General features: G+C 48.6%; 2 protein-coding genes across 11 annotated transcripts in view; one reads left to right on the forward strand and one right to left on the reverse strand.

Annotated features, from left to right (window-relative positions):
- The first annotated feature begins 954 nt into the window (after window positions 1-954).
- Window positions 955-5,170, forward strand: MSTO1 (misato mitochondrial distribution and morphology regulator 1). The gene is made up of 14 exons (XM_057726068.1): window positions 955-1,086; window positions 1,197-1,332; window positions 1,821-1,890; window positions 1,986-2,061; window positions 2,320-2,374; window positions 2,461-2,599; window positions 2,770-2,887; window positions 2,965-3,099; window positions 3,211-3,363; window positions 3,679-3,810; window positions 3,884-4,068; window positions 4,298-4,402; window positions 4,493-4,605; window positions 4,904-5,170. Exons 1-14 carry the CDS (start codon window positions 1,003-1,005, stop codon window positions 5,116-5,118), a joined length of 1,716 nt encoding a protein of 571 aa, XP_057582051.1. The 5' UTR covers window positions 955-1,002; the 3' UTR covers window positions 5,119-5,170.
- GON4L (gon-4 like) overlaps window positions 4,699-17,236 on the reverse strand; it is an 80,905-nt gene continuing 68,367 nt past the window's right edge. For all 10 annotated transcript variants that reach the window (XM_057725987.1, XM_057725993.1, XM_057725982.1 and 7 more), the window contains 11 exons: window positions 16,639-16,894; window positions 15,841-16,025; window positions 14,765-14,962; window positions 13,423-13,566; window positions 9,734-9,877; window positions 9,513-9,632; window positions 8,216-8,329; window positions 7,431-7,641; window positions 6,304-6,928; window positions 6,103-6,205; window positions 4,699-5,694 (listed from right to left, as the gene is read on the reverse strand). In XM_057725987.1, coding sequence (XP_057581970.1) covers window positions 5,545-5,694; window positions 6,103-6,205; window positions 6,304-6,928; window positions 7,431-7,641; window positions 8,216-8,329; window positions 9,513-9,632; window positions 9,734-9,877; window positions 13,423-13,566; window positions 14,765-14,962; window positions 15,841-16,025; window positions 16,639-16,894 — 2,250 coding nt within the window. In that variant the 3' untranslated portion in view covers window positions 4,699-5,544. The remainder of the gene's footprint in view (window positions 5,695-6,102; window positions 6,206-6,303; window positions 6,929-7,430; window positions 7,642-8,215; window positions 8,330-9,512; window positions 9,633-9,733; window positions 9,878-13,422; window positions 13,567-14,764; window positions 14,963-15,840; window positions 16,026-16,638; window positions 16,895-17,236) is intronic.

Here is a 17,236-nt window from a genome sequence, read left to right on the forward strand (position 1 = left end):
GATAAACATATAAAAAGTACTCTCAATCTCATTAATAATCAAGAAAACTAAAACCAGTGACACGGACTAAAAGTTTTCAACGTTGTCAAGAACATCACCTGAAAACTCCTACACTGGTGGTGAAACTGTAAATTGGTAAATTGAGAAAACTTCGGTGTTTTTCACCATATTCAAACATACCCATCCTTAGGACCCAACAATTACACTCCTAGGTATATAAGCAACAGAAATGTGTGCGTGTCCACATGCACAAGAATGTTAACTGCAGCACCTAACAGCCCCAAATTGGAAATAATTCCAAAGTCTGTTATCAGCAGAGTAGATCATTTAAGGTATATTCATACAATGGAATTCTGAAGCAATGAAAGTGAACTATGAGTACATGCAAGAACAGGGAAGAATTTAATACTGAGCAAAAGGCAGACGCAGAAGAATACGTACTCTGACTTACATAACAGAGAGAGAGAGAGAGCGCGCGCGCGTGCGAGCCAGTCCACAGGGTTAGAAGTCAGACCGGCTGTGAATTTTGGACAGGAAAGAGATGACGCATGTGAGGCTTTACGGAACCGTCTACTTTTCGGGCAAGGTTTTATTTTTTGCCTGAGGCGCTATCAGCAACCAGAAGTATCCTGTGACATAAGACACAAAAGCTCCAAGAGCCGTAAGGAGTAAGTAGGAGAATCTTCAGTGAGGCATGCCAAGGACGCCAACGAACACAGCCTCAGGAACGCTCCAGCGTGGCGCGCGAGCCCGGGTGCCCGCAACTTCCGGCCTGAGCCGCGGGGCCCCGCCCCTCGGTGACAGCGACTGACAAGCAAGACCGGTCCACGCTAGGAAGAGGCGGGGTATGAGGAGCGGTGTCTTTATCCTGCGGGAAAGGACGTATTTATGGACCAATAGAACGCCGGGAATGAGGCCCCACCCACAAGCCTGCTGAGCCAATCGGCGAGGAGCAACGAGCGGGGCAGGCAGAGGCTGCGCTTCCCGGCGGAGCCGCGCGGCATGGCGGGCGGGGCCCGGGAGGTGCTCACTTTGCAGCTGGGACATTTTGCGGGTTTCGTGGGAGCGCACTGGTGGAACCAGCAGGTAAGGTCTCCGGGCACCTACCTCAGCTGAGCCTTTCCGGATCTCCAGTCCTCGCTTCCGGCCTGTTCCTCTCGCCACCCGAGTCCAGTCCTCCCTCTGTGCCTCCCCAGGATGCTGCGCTGTGCAGGCCGAGCGATGCCAAAGAGCCGCCGGGAGAGCTGTGTCCCGACGTCCTGTACCGGACCGGCTGGACGTTACATGGGCAGGAGACCTACACGCCGAGACTCATCCTCATGGATCTGAAGGGTTAGGTTGTGGCCGGGGTCAGCCAGTTAGTTCCCAATGTTTCCCTTCTCGTGTGGAGTCTCTAGCATCCATTCGCTTCAAGATCCTTGACCCCAGCTGTACTAGGCTGAAGGACCAGAGATGAGGCGCCACAGGGAGAACTAACCACAGTATGCCAACACCTGATGGAACGAAAGAAAGCAAATCTTTATTCCGTTGAACAGTTATCTCTGGAATGGGCTACTGGTCCCTGGACACAGTTGAGATGTTGAACCTGAGTGTGGTCTTTGCCCAGGTCCCATAGCTCACGACTAAGCTGGGAAACAAAGGATGGAATCTAGATTCTCCTAGGCGAGGGTTTTTCTTCAACCCATGTATATTCAAGAAAGCTTGGAAGGTCCAGGTGCTGGAGTGATGGTGACAGCAGGTTGTCAGATGATCAGACGAAGCTGAGCTGAAGGACGGGAGGCACCGGGCTTTACCTAACGTTGCCTGTTATTTTTGTACAGGTAGCCTGAGCTCCCTAAAACAAGAAGGCGGACTCTACAGGGACAAACAGCTGGATGCTGCAATAGCATGGTATTTGTGATTTGGGGAGAGGAGATGGGAAGGAGCACCGGAAGCTGGAGAACTCGGGGAAACTGACACTATGATCAATTTCCAATTACTTTCAGGCAAGGGAAGCTCACCACACACAAAGAAGAACTCTGTCCCAAGAACCCTTATCTCCACGACCTTCTGAGTGCAGAGGTGAGGCCTCTGCCCTGAACTTTTAAGCCCAGTGCTGCAACCAGAGTGCCTCCATTGGGGCAGAGAAAAAAAGAATTTTAGTCATCTTAAGTGCCCTAGAATGGTATTTTGAGGAAAAGCATTTTTTTCTCCTAAAGGATTGTGACTACGTGAACGGAAAGGAGGTTGTAGGGTGTGGCCAGCAAAATCAGGGAGGATGAATCAACTTTTGCCTCTAGACTGCCTGGACCTAAATGTAGATTTTCTCATCCCTCCCAGGGAGTGCTGACTAGTGATGGTATCTGGAGGGTCAAATCTGTTCCCAATGGCAAAGGTGAGACTTCTCCAGATATTGCAGGATGGAGAACTGGGCAGAGCAGGAACGTAGAAAAAGGTACATTTCCTCTGCTTTTTCTTCAGGTCCCCCACCATTCACCACCACTACAACTCCAAAATCAGTTATCCCCACAGAGGGCAGCATCAGGGTCTGGTCAGACTTTCTCAGAGTCCATCTCCATCCCCGGAGCATCTGTATGATTCAGAAGTACAACCATGATGGGTATGGGGGGCCCCAGAGGCTGAGGCAAGAAACTGGGTCCTCACAACGTTGGATGAGGCTCTTGAGGCCATCTTCCCTGCCCTCCTCCAAAACAAGATCTTGGGTGGAGGGATGGACGGGGAGGGCGGGAGTCCTGTAAGTCCTGGACTGTGTTTATTTATACATGGCAGGGAAGCAGGTCGCCTGGAGGCTTTTGGCCAAGGGGAGAGTATCCTGAAGGAACCCAAGTACCTGGAAGAGCTGGAGGACAGGCTGCACTTCTTCGTGGAGGAGTGTGACTACCTGCAGGTAGCTGCATGGCATGGTGGGCGCTTGGGTAGAAACTCCCCTCATCCTGCTGACTTCCACCGTTCACCTCTCTCCAGGGCTTCCAGATCCTGTGTGACCTGCATGATGGCTTCTCTGGGGTAGGCGCCAAGGCCACAGAGTTGCTACAAGACGAGTATTCAGGGCGGGGAATAATAACCTGGGGCCTGCTCCCTGGTCCGTACCACCTTGGGGTGAGTATTCTTGGGGGAAGAAACAGTCACAGGATGAGCAGGGAGAAATAAGGGAATGATATCCCAGTGAGAAAGCTGGATAAAACAAACTACTCTCATTTCTTTCACCAGGAGCCCCAGAAAAACATCTACCGTCTGTTAAACACAGCTTTCGGTCTGGTGCAGCTGTCTGCTCACAGCTCTCTGGTCTGCCCGTTATCCTTGCGTGGGAGCCTGGGGTTGCGACCTGAGCCACCTGTCAACTTCCCTCACCTGCAATATGATGTAAGGCTTGATGCTCTTGTTCTGACTGCAGCTACTGATGGGGCAACACACACACACACACACTCTCTCCTCTCTCTCCCTCCCTCCCCAAGTCAGCCTTTATCTGCTACTGGCTCTATTCTTGAAGCCTCAGCTTGAACTCGGCTCTGATGTGGCCTCTTAGATGACACTGTCCTATGCTTGTCCAGCCCTGGGCCAAACACACCCCTGCTTTGTCCCAAAACACGCGGGCCTCTCTGCCATTACTGTTCTGCCTCCACACTCTCTTTTCCACACCCCGAAGGCCAAGTGCTCTTCTCCGTATCCTCTTTACAGGCCGCTCTGCCCTTCCACTGTGGCGCCATCCTGGCTACAGCCCTGGACACAGTCACTGTTCCTTACCGCCTACGCTCCTCGCCAGTTTCCATGGTTCATCTGGCCGACATGCTGAACTTCTCTGGAAAAAAGGTATGAACCTTTGTGAGGAGTTGGGTCAGAGCTGAGAAAAAGCTCTGCAACTTGATTTCTTCCTTACCTTTAGGTGGTGGCAGCAGAAGCAACCATCCCCTTCCCCTTAGGTCCAAGCCGGTCCCTCCCTGATACACTGATGCAGCTTGGAGAGGCCACCCCATGGACCCCACTGTCTGCATGTGGGGACCCTCCTGGAACACGCTGCTTTGCCCAGTCAGTGGTGCTGAGGGGCCTAGACAGAGCCTGCCACACAAGGTGAGGGCTGGTGGTCCTTAGGAGTCCTTGTCAGACTTCTGTTTCACATCCTTTTCTCCCTGATACCTCTGGATATTCTGATGGCTGTGCCCAGCCCTCCTTCCCTCTGCCCCACTTGAAAGGAAAAAGGTCTGAGCACCGTGACCCAGCTGATGGCCTGAGAACGTAAGTCCGAGTTTTGTATTTGCGCTGCCGCAGATTAAAGGTGGTTTTGGCTTTGTTCTGGCAGTCAGCTCACCCCAGGGACACCTCTGCCCTCCCCGCTCCATGCGTGCACCACTGGGGAAGAAGTCTTGGCCCAGTATTTGCAGCAGCAGCGGCCTAGCGTCAGGAGGTCAGTGGAACGCTGGCTCCCGCCCTCCTCCCAGACCCCAGACCTCCCTTGACTTCTTCTCACTCAGCGGCTGTCCTCTCGCCCCCACAGCTCCTCTCACCTGCTGCTGACTCCCTGCAAGGTGGTTCCTCCTTATCCCCACCTCTTCTCCTCAAGCCTCAGCCAGCACGGTTTGGTTCTGGATGGCCCCCCAACAGGGGCAGGTATGTAGGAGATGAAGAAAACCAAGAGGTTTTCAAGCACGCGAGAGTTTTACTCTATTGCTTCCTGGATAAAGGCACTTTGGAAGCTCCCAGTTTAACATTCCTTTATTCACTCTGTGGCTCCTGAGAGAAGTGTTCTTCCTCTGGAGTGCTGGTATACAAAGGGGATGGGACACAAAATGTACTCAGTTTACTGTACAGTCAAGTCTACCAGAGGCCCAGACTTGCCCGTGTGCCCAACAGAGTCCAGGGCAGAAGAGCGGTCCGTTCACAGGGCCCCCGTTTCTCTCCTCCGCAGCGGTGGAGAGCATCCCCACGCTCGGGGCCCTCTGCTCCTCTTCGGCCTTGAACCGGGCTCTGGGAGATGTGGCCAAAGATCTCGCCAAACTGGACCTGCGGCGCTGGGCCAGCTTCATGGACGCTGGAGTGGAACAGGATGACCTAGAGGAGACGCTGCAGGAGCTATGCAGCCTGGCCCAGTGCTACCAGGGCGGCAACAGCCTCGTGGACTAAAGCTCCGAGAAAAGGAAAGAGCTAGTTTACAATAAAACTGCTGGATGCAGGAGCTCAGTGTCTTGGGACTGGCTACACCAACATATGCATTTAGTACATTTAGAAACACTGTGATCAGATCACACAACAATAAATATGTACCATCAGACAGGAAGAAAAAAAGAAAAAGGCAGAAAAGGAGCTGAAGCCCACTCTCCCTCGATGCTCTTTACAACGTAGATTTCTATGGTCTTCATAAAAGACGCACAGGATGGCAGGGCCACCCAACCCTGCCTTTGCCCGTCCCTGGCCCCTGCTCCTCCACCTCCTCCACCTCCGCATAATGAGCTCAAGGGTTGTACAATCAAAGTACAGGCACCCTCTCCCCAGTCAGGGTGCCTGCTGGATTCGATACTGTGCAGATGACACCCTCAGGCTCCCAGGGTCTCACTCATCCAGCTCTTCCTCAGACAGAAGGTCCCCGTGGTCAGACAGCTGGTCTGTGTTGCTGGTACTGGTCGCGTCATCCTCATCCTCGGAGCTGGCCTCGCAGGCTGTGTGGAAGAGCTGCATGAGTTCTCGAAAGCGATGGGACACCTACAAGGAGAGGAGGCGGCTTGCATTCACCTTTCTTAAGTTAGTAACATTTCAGACATTTACTAAGCACTATATACCAATCCGAACAATGTTTGTCCTACCCAGTAAGGCTGTGAGGGCTGTGTCCTCCTTATAGATAAGGAAACTCAGGGCAAGAGGCTAAACATTTTGCCCAAAGTCACATTTGTTCTAAAAACAAAACTAGAATGCAATCTCTGGGGCTTCTCCCGCAAAATTCAACGCCCTTTCTCTTCCATAGCCACGACGAACCACCCTGACAGGTCAGACCGCAGGGCAGACCTCACAATCCCCCATCATCTCTCAGCTGACCAACCTGTCCTCCTCTTGCCAAGCCCTCACCTTGGTTCCTCTGGAGCTTGGAGCTCTAGCAGGGCTCCCCCCACTTACCTCAGTAGGGGTCTTGTTTCCCAGCTGCTGGGAGATGATGCTGAACGTCTGCGCCTGTGCTCCTTGCTCCTGGCACATGGTCAGAATCACGCGGTCGGCTTCCCTGGAACCCACATGGCGATTCATCTCGATCAGTAACATGTGTGTCTGTGTGCTTTCCAAACACACACACACACACACACGCCATCCACCCGCACCTACCTTGTCCACAGGACCACCTTCTCCCCCGTGGAGCTGACCTTGCTGTTGTTGGCACACACTGTGGCTTCTGTGGCCTTCGGCGGCGGCTCCCCCACGGGACCCTTGCCCTGGGTTCCACTGTCTTTAGCCAAACCTCTAGGGCCTTTGGGAGAAGTCTCTGAGGTGTCTATTCCTGATGAAGAAGATTCATGGACAGGGGACACCCTGTCTGCTGTCGTCACCCCAGCTCTGCTGGAAGGCGGCCAACTCTCTTGAGTATCTGGTTTCCCAGACACCTGTCTTCTCCCTAAGGCTCCGGTCCTTGAGGAAACAGGACTCGGGAAGGAAGCAGGGGGTTCAACAGTTCCAGGCAATTTCTCAGTTTCTGAAGCATCCCAGACCAGCATGGAAGCCTCTGACTCACCCCCTGGCTGGCCCTCCCCCTCATCCTGCGGTCTGGGGGATGCCTTGGGGCAGGAGAGAACCTCAGGCCCAGCCTGGTTACTCCTAACAGGGCACAGCTCGGTTCCAGTTTTGGAGGGAAGCTGAGGAGTCTCTGGTGAGCAGGGTGGTGGACCATCGAAGAGGAGCTGGTCTGTACAAGTCACTTCTTGAGGGGATCGCAAAGTGCTCCCCGCTGCCAATCCTGTTTAGGAGGAAAGTAAGGATCGAAAGGTGTGGACAGGGTCACAACGCCTCTAAGGACTACAAATCACCATGGGGTCACTCTGGCAAGCTACTGGGATGCAGTTCTAAGGTACAAGAGTGAGGTGAGGGTGGGGGCTAGCGTCGCTTATCTAAAGACATAAAGTCCGACTGCCAAAGCTGAGAATGGCTGAGTCTTCAGAATGCAGATCACAGAGGATGTGGAGGTAACGGGAAAAGGTTCGGGAATGGGAACAAAGAAGAAAATGCTGGATCATGTTGAGCTGTAGCACTCTTAATTCTGCAAGAGGATGGAGGCCACAGGAGAGAAAATTAAGGCTAGACGGGAGAAGGGTTTCCTATCGGTTTATTACTAAAAGAGGTGGTAGTCCATCCCTGAAAAGACCAATATTATCCAGGCTCAAGGACGTTCTTGCTTGACGTGAGTGAGAATGAGACAGAAATAAAGGGAGAAAGGCTGGGTCGGCCGTCGGATCACTCACCTGGAACAGGCATCTCTCCCTTTCTGGTACTCCTGCCAGTCCTGCTCTGGGTTGCCTCAGTGCTTTCTCGCTCCTCTGGGGCTTCCTCCTCCATCACGTCCTTGCCCTGCCCAGCTTCCTTAGCCCCAGGCATAGGACTGGCCTCTCGGTGCGGGCTGCTGTCCACCAACTCATGGGGCTCCTTGCTCTTGTAGGATCTGCTGTCACAGACCTGCAGGGATGGCCTTCTGGGTCAAGGGTCTCCTGACCTCTTTTGTCTTAGGGGCCAACCAGAGGAAGCAGCCCTGCCATGATGTTCAGCAAGTCAACCCACACGCATGCCTGCTCCAGACACAGTGCTGGATTCTACCACGCCTCCTCTAACCAAGGGCTGTATTTTTGCTGCCAACCAACTCAACTCTAGAGAACCAACATTACTTTTAGGCTGTTTTCCTCACACAGGTTTGTTTCATTTAAAAAAAGAGAAAAAAGAAAAAAAAAGAAACAAAAATCTAAGAGGGAAATACATGAACTGGTTGATTTTTTTTCCCTATTCCAAAAGCTTTACCTACAAGAGTCTCTTTAAAAAGCAAAACCCATGATCTGTATTTTTTTAAAGATTCTATTTGTTTTGCATACACACACTACTGTGTATGTGTACAGCACGTTATTCATCCACATGTAATCTTTTTAGGAATTCAATAAGGTACGCATCTGTGGTAGCAAACTATACCCCCAAACAGCAAGGCACCCTGGGGGCTGCCCCAGGCAGCTCTGATGCCCCTTGGTGCCAATGCCCTCCTCACCTTGCTGCTGCAGTGGCTACAGCTTCTCCGTTTGCTCTTCTTCATCTTGGAGTCAGGACCTCCCTCATGGCAGGAACAGGCACAGTCCTTGGCCCCATCTGGCCACTCAGCCTCCTAGGAGACACCTGGGCTTGGTTAGCTGCCGAGCATTTTTTGGTACCAAGAGAGGGAGCTACGTTGTGAGCCATCGGAACAAGCCCGCCCCTGGACCCCCTCCCCCCTGCTTCCTTTCTCTTTTATTATACACCATCTCTTCGCATTGCCTGGGGAAATCAAGGCCCAAACTCAATGAAAGCCTACTATAAATCCCTGAAACAATCCTTAAATGACCTGAAGACTGACACATCCCAACTGCCCAGATTTTCAAGAAATATTTAAGTGGAATACAATCTGAGGCAACGTCACTGGAGAGCTCCATCATGAGATACGATCTACTCACTCGTCTGTCTTTGTTTCTGTCTCCCTGTGCCTTGAGCTCTCCCCTCTCTTTCAATCCCTTTGAGAGAGGGCTCTGTACCTATGGAAGGCTCATTAAATGATACTCTCTGTTCAATAACCCCAAGACATAAGTACCATTATTATCCCCACTGACAACGAAGAAACTGAAACAAAGAGAGATTAAATAAATTGCCCAAGGTCATTCAGCTACTAAGAAGCAGTTTCCCCCAAGAAAGAGTACAAGACAGGCAGTAAAGGGACAGGGACTAAAAAAGCTAGTTCTTGAAGAGCAGCAGACAGCGGTGAGTACGCGCAGTCTCCGGAGCCAGACAGCCGGGGCTCAGATCCTAGCACTGCGCCTGGCCACACAGGAGACCCTGGCAATGGCCCCTCTCTGCCCTTCAGTCTCCTCTTCTATAAAATGCAAACAAGAGCAATCTTTTCACAGGGCTATTGTGAGAATTAAACGAGTGAACAGTCCATGTAAAATACAGGAGACACATGGTGCTTTTGAACACAACTAGGTATTAGCTGTTGTGGTTGTTATTAAAATGAGGGATCCTGGTTCTATTTTTTCACAAGAACAGCAAGGAAGAAGCCCTCAGGGCAAGAGAGATAGCTCTGAGCTAGATAGAGAAACAGATCCTTCTAACAAGGCAGCCTTGGGTGGGACCTCTGCAGCCGCTGCACTGTTCCTCCCATGGGCCCTGCGTGTCCACAGGAGCCTGACCTTTGGTTCCTGCTCCACGACTGCCTCAGACCACAGAGGCTCTGCACCGCCCTAAGCCAGGGGACCACGTACACACAACACTCAGGGCTTGATGCATGAGAGACGGATAACCCCAGCCACCCGGTGTACCTTATCATGATTTTGGACCCCAATCTCTTTTCTTCTTTTGTTCTTTGAGGCTGTGGGTATCTTGGGAGGTTCCTCTTCCTCTTCCACATCAGGCAGTGCCACTTCTTCAAAGCCATCAAACTGGGGAGGAGTGGTGCCACTCAACACAAACTCTGGGCAGAGATCCCTCCTATGCACGGCCCTCCCCCTGCACAACCCTACTGCAGCCTCATGGCCTGTACCTCATACTCCTTCTCCTCAGTCCAGTTGATCTCTTCAAAGTCACCCATCCGGCTAGCTGCTGGGCGCAGATGGTCAAAGAAGATGGAGAACTCATCCTGTAGGTGGTCGTGGCCCTTGAGGAGCTGCCACATCTGTGTCTTGAGCTGGGGAGAGTTGCAGAAGGAAAGATGAAGTCTCCAGAGCCTCTCTAGGCCACCATTCCAAATCAATCCCACATATTTCTGAGTTCTACTTTCCAAGTCAACTGGGAGACACACAGAAGCCTCTCGTTGATAACTAAGAACTCTTAAACTTCCTCTCCCTCCTTGCTTGCCTAAAGGCAGACCTCATTTTAGTGCCTTTGCTTTACTGCACCTCACAGATACTGCGTTTTTTTACAAATTGAAGGTTTGCGACAACCCTGCATCGAGCATTTTTCCAACAACATTTGCTCATTTCGTGTTTCTATGTCACATTCTGGTAATTCTCACAATATTTCAGAATTGTTCATTTTTATCATATTTATGACGGCGATCTCTGATCAGTGATCTCTGACGTTACTACTGTAATTGTCTAGGGGCACCACGAACCACACCCATAGGAGACAGTGAACTTCAAAGATAAATGCTGTCTGTGTTCTGACTACTCCATCCACCGACTGATCCCCCATCTGTCTCCCTCTCCTTGGGCCTCCCTATCCCCTGAGGCACACCAATATTGAAATTAGGCCAACCTTCATTGCAATACTTAGGCCCGACAAAACCTCTAAGTGTTCGAGTAAAAGGTACAGTCTCATGTCTCTCACTTTAAATCAAAAGCTAGAAATGATTAAGCCTAGTGAGGAAGGCGTGTCTAAAGCCAAGACAGACCAAAAGCTAGGCCTCTGCACCAAACAGCCAAGTTGTAAATGCACAGGAAAGGTTCTTGAAGGAAATTAAAAGTGCTACTCCAGTGACCACACAAATGATAAGAAAGTAAAACAGCCCTATTGCTGACATGGAGAAAGTTTTTGTGGTCTAACCACAAAACCAGCGACAACATTCCCTCAAGTCAAAGCCTAATCCAGGGCAAGGCCCTCTCTTCAGTTCTATGAAGGCTGAGAGGGGTGAGGAAACTGTAGAATAAAATTCTGAAGCTAGAAGAGGTGGTTCATAAAGTTTAAGAAATGAAGCCATCTCTACAACATAAAAGTGAAAGATGGAGCAGCAAGTGATAGAAGCTACAGCAAGTTATCCAGAAGATCTATGATAATTAATGAAGGCGGCTACGCTAAACAGATTTTCAGTGTGGAAAAAAGTCTTTGATTGGAAGAAGATGTCATCTAGGACTTTCATAGCTACAGAGGAGAAGTCAATGCCTGGCTTCAAAGCTTCAAAGGACAGGCTGACTCTCTCTCTCTCTGGTTAGGGGCAAATGCAGCCAGTGACTTAAGTTGAAGCCAAAGCTCATTTACCATTCCGAAAATCCTAGGACCCTTCCAAATTATGCTAAATCTACTCTGCCTGTGCTCTTTTAAATGGAACAACAAAACCTGGATGACAGTACATCTATTGACAACATGGTTTACTGAACATTTTAAGCCCACTGTTGAGACCTACTGCTCAGGAAGAAAGATTCCTTTCAAAATATTACTGCTCATTAACAATGCACCTGGTCACCCCAGAGCTCTGAGGGAGACGTGCAACAAGATGCATGCTGTTTTTATGTCTGCTAGCACAGCATCCACTCTGCAGCCCGTGGATCAAGGAGTAATTTCCACATTCAAGTCTTATTATTTAAGGAATACATTTCATAAGGCTACAGCTGCCACAGACAGTGATTCCTGCAATGGATCTGGGCAAAGGAAATTGAAAACCTTCTGGAAAAGATTCACCATTCTAGATGCCATTAAGAACATTCCTGGTTCATGGGAAGAGGTAAAAATAATCAACATGAACAGGAGTTTGGAAGAAGTTGATTTCAACTCTCACAGAAGAGTTTGAGGGGTTCAAGACTTTAGTGGAGGAAATAACTACAGATGTGGTAGAAACAGCAAGAGAACTAGAAACAGAAGTGGAGCCTGAAGATGCAGCACAATTAAACTGCTGCAATTCTGTGACAAAACCTGGACAGAAAATGAACTACTTCTTACAGATGAACAAAGAAAGTGGTCTGCTGAAATGGAATCTACTCCTGGTGAAGATGCTGTGAAGACTGTTGAAATGGCAACAAAGGATTTAGAATATTACCTAAACTTAGTCGATAAGGCAGTGGCAGCGGCAGGGTTTGAGAGGATTGACTCCAATTTTGAAATAAGTTCTACTGTAAGTAAAATGCTATCAAATAGCATTGCATGCAACAGAGAAATTATTCATGAAAGGAAGGGCCAATCGACAGGGCAAACTTCACTGCTGTTTGAAACTGCCACAACCACTCCAACCTTCAGCAACCACCACCCCGATCAGTCAGCACCATCAACACGGAGGCAAGACCCTCCAGCAGCAAAAAGATTACAACTTGCTGAAGACTCAGACGATGATAAGCATTTTTTTAAAAATTGAAGTATAGTTGATTTCTAGATGGTGAGCATTTTTTAATTAACGTTTGTAAATGTTTTAAAGCATAACGTTATTGCATACTTAATAGACTACAGTATAGTGTAAACATAACTCTTACAATGCACTGGGTAACCAAAAAAATTCATGTGACTCACTTTATTGCAGTATTCACTCTGCTGGGGTGGTCTGGAATTGAACCTGCAATATCTCCCACGTATGCCAGTATTATTATTATTTTTTATTGAAGTATAGTTGATTTACAATGTTGTGTTACTTTCAGGTGAATAGCACAGTGATTCAGTTTACACACACACACATTCTTTTTCAGATTCTTTTCTCTTACAGGTTATTACAAAATATTGAGTACAGTTTCCTGCACTATACAGTAGGTCCTTTTTGGTTATCTATTTTACATAGTGTGTATATGTTAACCCCAAACTCCTAATTTATCCCCCCCACCCCACCTTTTCCCCTTTAGTAACCATAAGTTTGTTTTCTATGTCTGTGGATCTATTTGTTTTGTAAGTTCATTTGTATCTTTTTTCCTTTTTTTAAAGATTCCACATATAAGTGATATCATGTGATATTTGTCTTCCTCTGTCTGGCTCACTTCACTTAATATAAAATTCTCTAGGTCCATCCATGTTGCTGGAAATGGCATTATTTCACTCTTTTTTATGGCTGAGTAATATTCCATTGTATTTATGTGCCACATCTTCTTTATCCATTCCTCTGTGGATGGACATTTAGGTTGCTTCCGTGCCTTGGCTATGTATGCCTATATTATTAACAGGCTTGATTCCCAATGACACCACTCTCTGTCCCTGCCCTACTCATCTCCAGCTCAGGCACTAACCAAGGCAGAGCAAGAAAGAACTCAATCCTCAACAACCCCCCCAGCCAGACCATCACCTCCTTCCTTGAACTTCCCTTCCAGGGCACTTATGGCATTCCTTAGCCTGCAAGGAGCAGTCAGGCTTTAGTTTCATGTGGTAACCACCCCATCCCAGTGCTTTATGCTTTAAGTAACCCTAAAAATTCCTTGCCTTCTTCATCCCCTCCAGGGAGTCCACCACTCAGAAGCAAGAGGCTATGGAATAGGTTAGGGAGGGGAGAATGAAGGGCCTAAAGCCCAGATGCCAATGAAAAGGAAGCAGGACAGGAAAGAATACCTCAGTGATCTCCTGGGGCAAGCAGTCTGCACAGCTCTGCAGGACCTTGATAATCTTCTGGTGGTGTGAGGGGTTCTCCGCAAAGCAAATTTCCAGCTGCCGAAGAAACTTGCGACTCTTCTCAAAAGCCTGCTGCTCCTCAAACTACCAGGGTGGAAAGAGGGCAAAAGAGGAGTCATCTATACAGCTTGGGCAAGACTTGAGGGTTCTGAGCATAAGAACCAAGAAAAATATGCTGGGGGCATGGGGGATGACAAGGCTCTGGTTTACAACTGTGAGACCGATCCTTTTTTTCCCTTTTGGCTGTGCTGTGCAGCTTGTGGGGTCTTAGTTCCCCAACCAGGGACTGAACCCGAGTTGGGGCAGTGAAAGTGCCACGTGCTAACCACTGGACCACCAGGGAATTCCCTGTGAGATATCTGTTTTTTAGACCCTAGCATCTATCCACCTTGGATCACTGGGGGTGTACCAACCCAAGAAAACCAAGATGTAAATGAAAGATTCAAGAGTTATATTTCTCAAGTTTCTTACCGTTTCATGGATTGTAAGATCAGATACATTTCACGGTTTAAAAAGAATTTTCACATATATACTCATTTGATCCTCATAATAATACAGGAAGAGAAGATTATGTATAAACATCCAATTATCATTTAACTGCTTTAAGACTATCAGAATAACCTCGTTATATCCTTTATTCCTGTGTTTGTCCATCACGACAAGAAACCCAGAACTACTGGGATTATTCCTCATGTTAAAACACTTACTCTCCAACATTTCAAATGTCACCTTACCACAGTGGCCTTCCCAGACCACCGTGCGTAAAACTGCGACATTACCACTATAAAGCATCATATATATTTTACTGCTTATATATATATTATCATTTTTATAACATATATATTTATAATATATGTCTTACTGTTTATCACCTGACTTTCCCCATGAGAATATAAGCTCTATGAGGGCAAGGATTTTAGTCTTTTATGATTACTATATTCCTAGTACCTAGAACTTTGCCTGACATATAGTAGGTACTCAATAAATATTTGTTGAATGAATGCCCATTTCACAACAGTGAGGGGCAAAGGGCATATGAATTACCTAAGGTCTCCACTGGCAACAAAGGTAAAACCCCCTCATTCTACATGTAAAGAAAATGAGAGAACAGAAGTTGGGAAGATCGTCCCCTAAAAAGAAGGAGGCTCTTATGACCTTGGGCTAAGGGAAGGCTATCCGACCGGAAGCAGTCAGGAGACGAACCGTGCTGACCAACACTACTCAATTCCAATCTTGCTCTGACCCAGGAATCCGAGTATGCTGTCTCTGCCCCTCTACTTACTAATCCACAGGCCAGGGCTTGCTCAGGCAACAGGAAAGCAGCAAAGTCCTTCAACAGCTGAGGCCAGTCTTGGAGCAGAATTTGCAGGCTCCTGTAGAGATCCACAGCTGTCTGCCTCTGAGTGCTCGACTCAAATTCATAGATGACCTGAAGGAAGTCCTCATACTTGCCGGGAATATGTTGCAGGGCTTCTCGGACCTATACAGGAGGACTTTCAATCATCAATACCCGTTCTTCGGGCCCCAACAAGAAACAGTGGGACAGAGCGAGAAGGAGCAGTTACTGTTAGAGAGCTCTAGAATTATCCTTCAGAGGCTGCTCCTCTGACAGGTCCTAAGATCTGACTGTTAATAGGAGACACAGGGCCATGACCGAGGCACAGCTCTTTTCCTGGCAGCGGGGGATGGAAAAACCTTCATTTTCCAGGGACTAGAGCCCTACCCACAAAACCAGGTAAGCTTTTCTCTAGGTCACAGCCCTAACCTCTCCTTCCTGGTTTCAGCTCGATACTGAAATAAATAAGGAGTGCTTGGTATGTATATTTCAGCATAGTACCATCTGAGGGTAAATCATATTTAAATTAGGAATGTTAGTAAAATATTAGGAGACAAGAAAAACCATGACTATCACTGCTAGTACTCCACTTTGCTGGGGATATAAAGGAACCAGGTGGTTACCAAAAGAATGAGAGAGGGACCACTGCCATGAACAGGTGGGTTCATGACTGAAGATCACTGAGGCCCACTTTCTGGCCTTTGTTTTCAAGCCAAGGGCTAAGTAAAGGTCCTTATTAGCCTACCCTCTTACTGATGATGGTGGAATCACCTTTCCCCAATTTCTGGGCAACAGAGGGGTGATATGCTAAAGCAGTAATAATAAATCTGCTTATGACTGAACTCGGTGTCCTTGTGGTTCTCTCACACAGTTCTTCTGGTAGTTCCAGGAAAACAAAGACAGAAGCATAGAAGGCTGCTGTGCAGCCTGAAAAGCACACTTCATTTTAAAAACACCTCCCCTGAAGAAGAAGCGGTCTCATATAGAGGGACTGGCAGGAATTGGAAGCAGCATTTGCCTACCCTGGTCAGATAAGCCTGAGCAAAGGCCAAATCCTTCTGCTCCCTGAGTGGATCTCGTTCGAGGATGTCCTCATCATACAGCAACAGCAGCTTGGAGGTGTCCTTGCTGGCCCGGGCCCGACTGCCCCGCTTGTTACGAGCTCGATGATTGCTCCGGCCCTTTCCAGCAGCTTTGATGCTCTCTCCTTAGAGTAGGTATGAAAACAACTGTTTCTCTGTTCCTGCAACCTCCACTCTCCCCATCCCACCACATGCACACACATCCCCTCCAATCCAAATCCTATTTGATGTTACATAGTAACTTGGGAGGAAAGCTGTTAGAAAAATGGTATGAGAGGTACATCTGTCCCTGTCAAGTCGGCTCTATGTGGAGTCGGCCGCACGGCTGCATTAACTGGGATGATAATGAGATAACTTGGCTGCTGCATACCGAAGACGGAAGTCTAAAGAGTGAGTATGGTTTGATGTTGGGCTCTCAAGGGACTATGTCTTGGTGAGGAACAAGCCGTGCTTTCTGAAACAAACACAGCTCTTGGCCTCATGCATGACAGATGAATTTAGAACCAGTATAAAAACTTATACAGCAGCTGACAAGAGTCAATTTAACATTTCAGAGCAGCTCTTCTCTGCAACAGCACCAGGTTAAACATCTGTTTGGGGGAAGGGGGACTGGCAGGCCAGATCCAGAGGAGTTCCTCTGGAAACTGGCACTTGTTTTATAAGCTAGCCATTCTGTACATGTCCCTGAGACAACGAGGCCACCTCAGACCCACCCCCATTCGGGCCTGTCCGACTCACCTGGTGGGGTCTTGCTGGTCTCCACTTCTGGAGCAGTCTTGGGGGAGGCAAAGGTGGTAGGAGGCTTCTCGGCAGGGTCCCCAATGGCTTCATCCGTCATCTCATCCTCTTTCTGCCCGCTTTCCATTCCTTCTGCTTCTTCTTCCTCTTCTTCCTCAGGCTCAGAGTTCTCTTCCTGGGAGTTCTCTTCCTCAGACTCACCCTCCTGACTCATGCGCCTTTCAGATGCGAGCCAAGTCAGTTTCTCCATTGTTTCCTGCAAAACCCCCCAAAGAGTGTTCATGAGGGCCGTAATGGCTCACCCAGTACCGACTGTACAGAGTTTTTCAGGAGGAACTGAGGTTAATTAATTGCGGGGGGAGGGGGGTGGTTACAAGCAGATGTTTTGGGGGGTTTGAATTTGTTGTTGTTGTTGTTGTTTTTGGCCATGCTGCACAGCTTGCAGGACCTTAGTTCTCTGACCAGGGATCAAACCTGGGCCCTGGCAGTGAAATCGCCAAGTCCTAACTACTGGACCACCAGGGAATTCCTGAGCAGATGTGGTTTGAAAGGTCTACCCTGAAGATAATTTTCCTTTGCCAGGGTCCATACTTAATGA

This window comes from Hippopotamus amphibius, chromosome 1 (assembly GCF_030028045.1).
Source record: "Hippopotamus amphibius kiboko isolate mHipAmp2 chromosome 1, mHipAmp2.hap2, whole genome shotgun sequence".
NCBI classification, from domain to species: domain Eukaryota; kingdom Metazoa; phylum Chordata; class Mammalia; order Artiodactyla; family Hippopotamidae; genus Hippopotamus; species Hippopotamus amphibius.

Coding starts and splice junctions, on each gene's coding strand:
- MSTO1 (XM_057726068.1), top strand. CDS start 1,003: ATGGCGGGCGGGGCCCGGGAGGTGCTCACTTTGCAGCTGGGACATTTT. Junction 4,403..4,492: donor CAGCGGCCTAGCGTCAGGAG/GTCAGTGGAACG, acceptor TCGCCCCCACAG/CTCCTCTCACCTGCTGCTGA. Junction 4,606..4,903: donor TGGCCCCCCAACAGGGGCAG/GTATGTAGGAGA, acceptor TCTCCTCCGCAG/CGGTGGAGAGCATCCCCACG.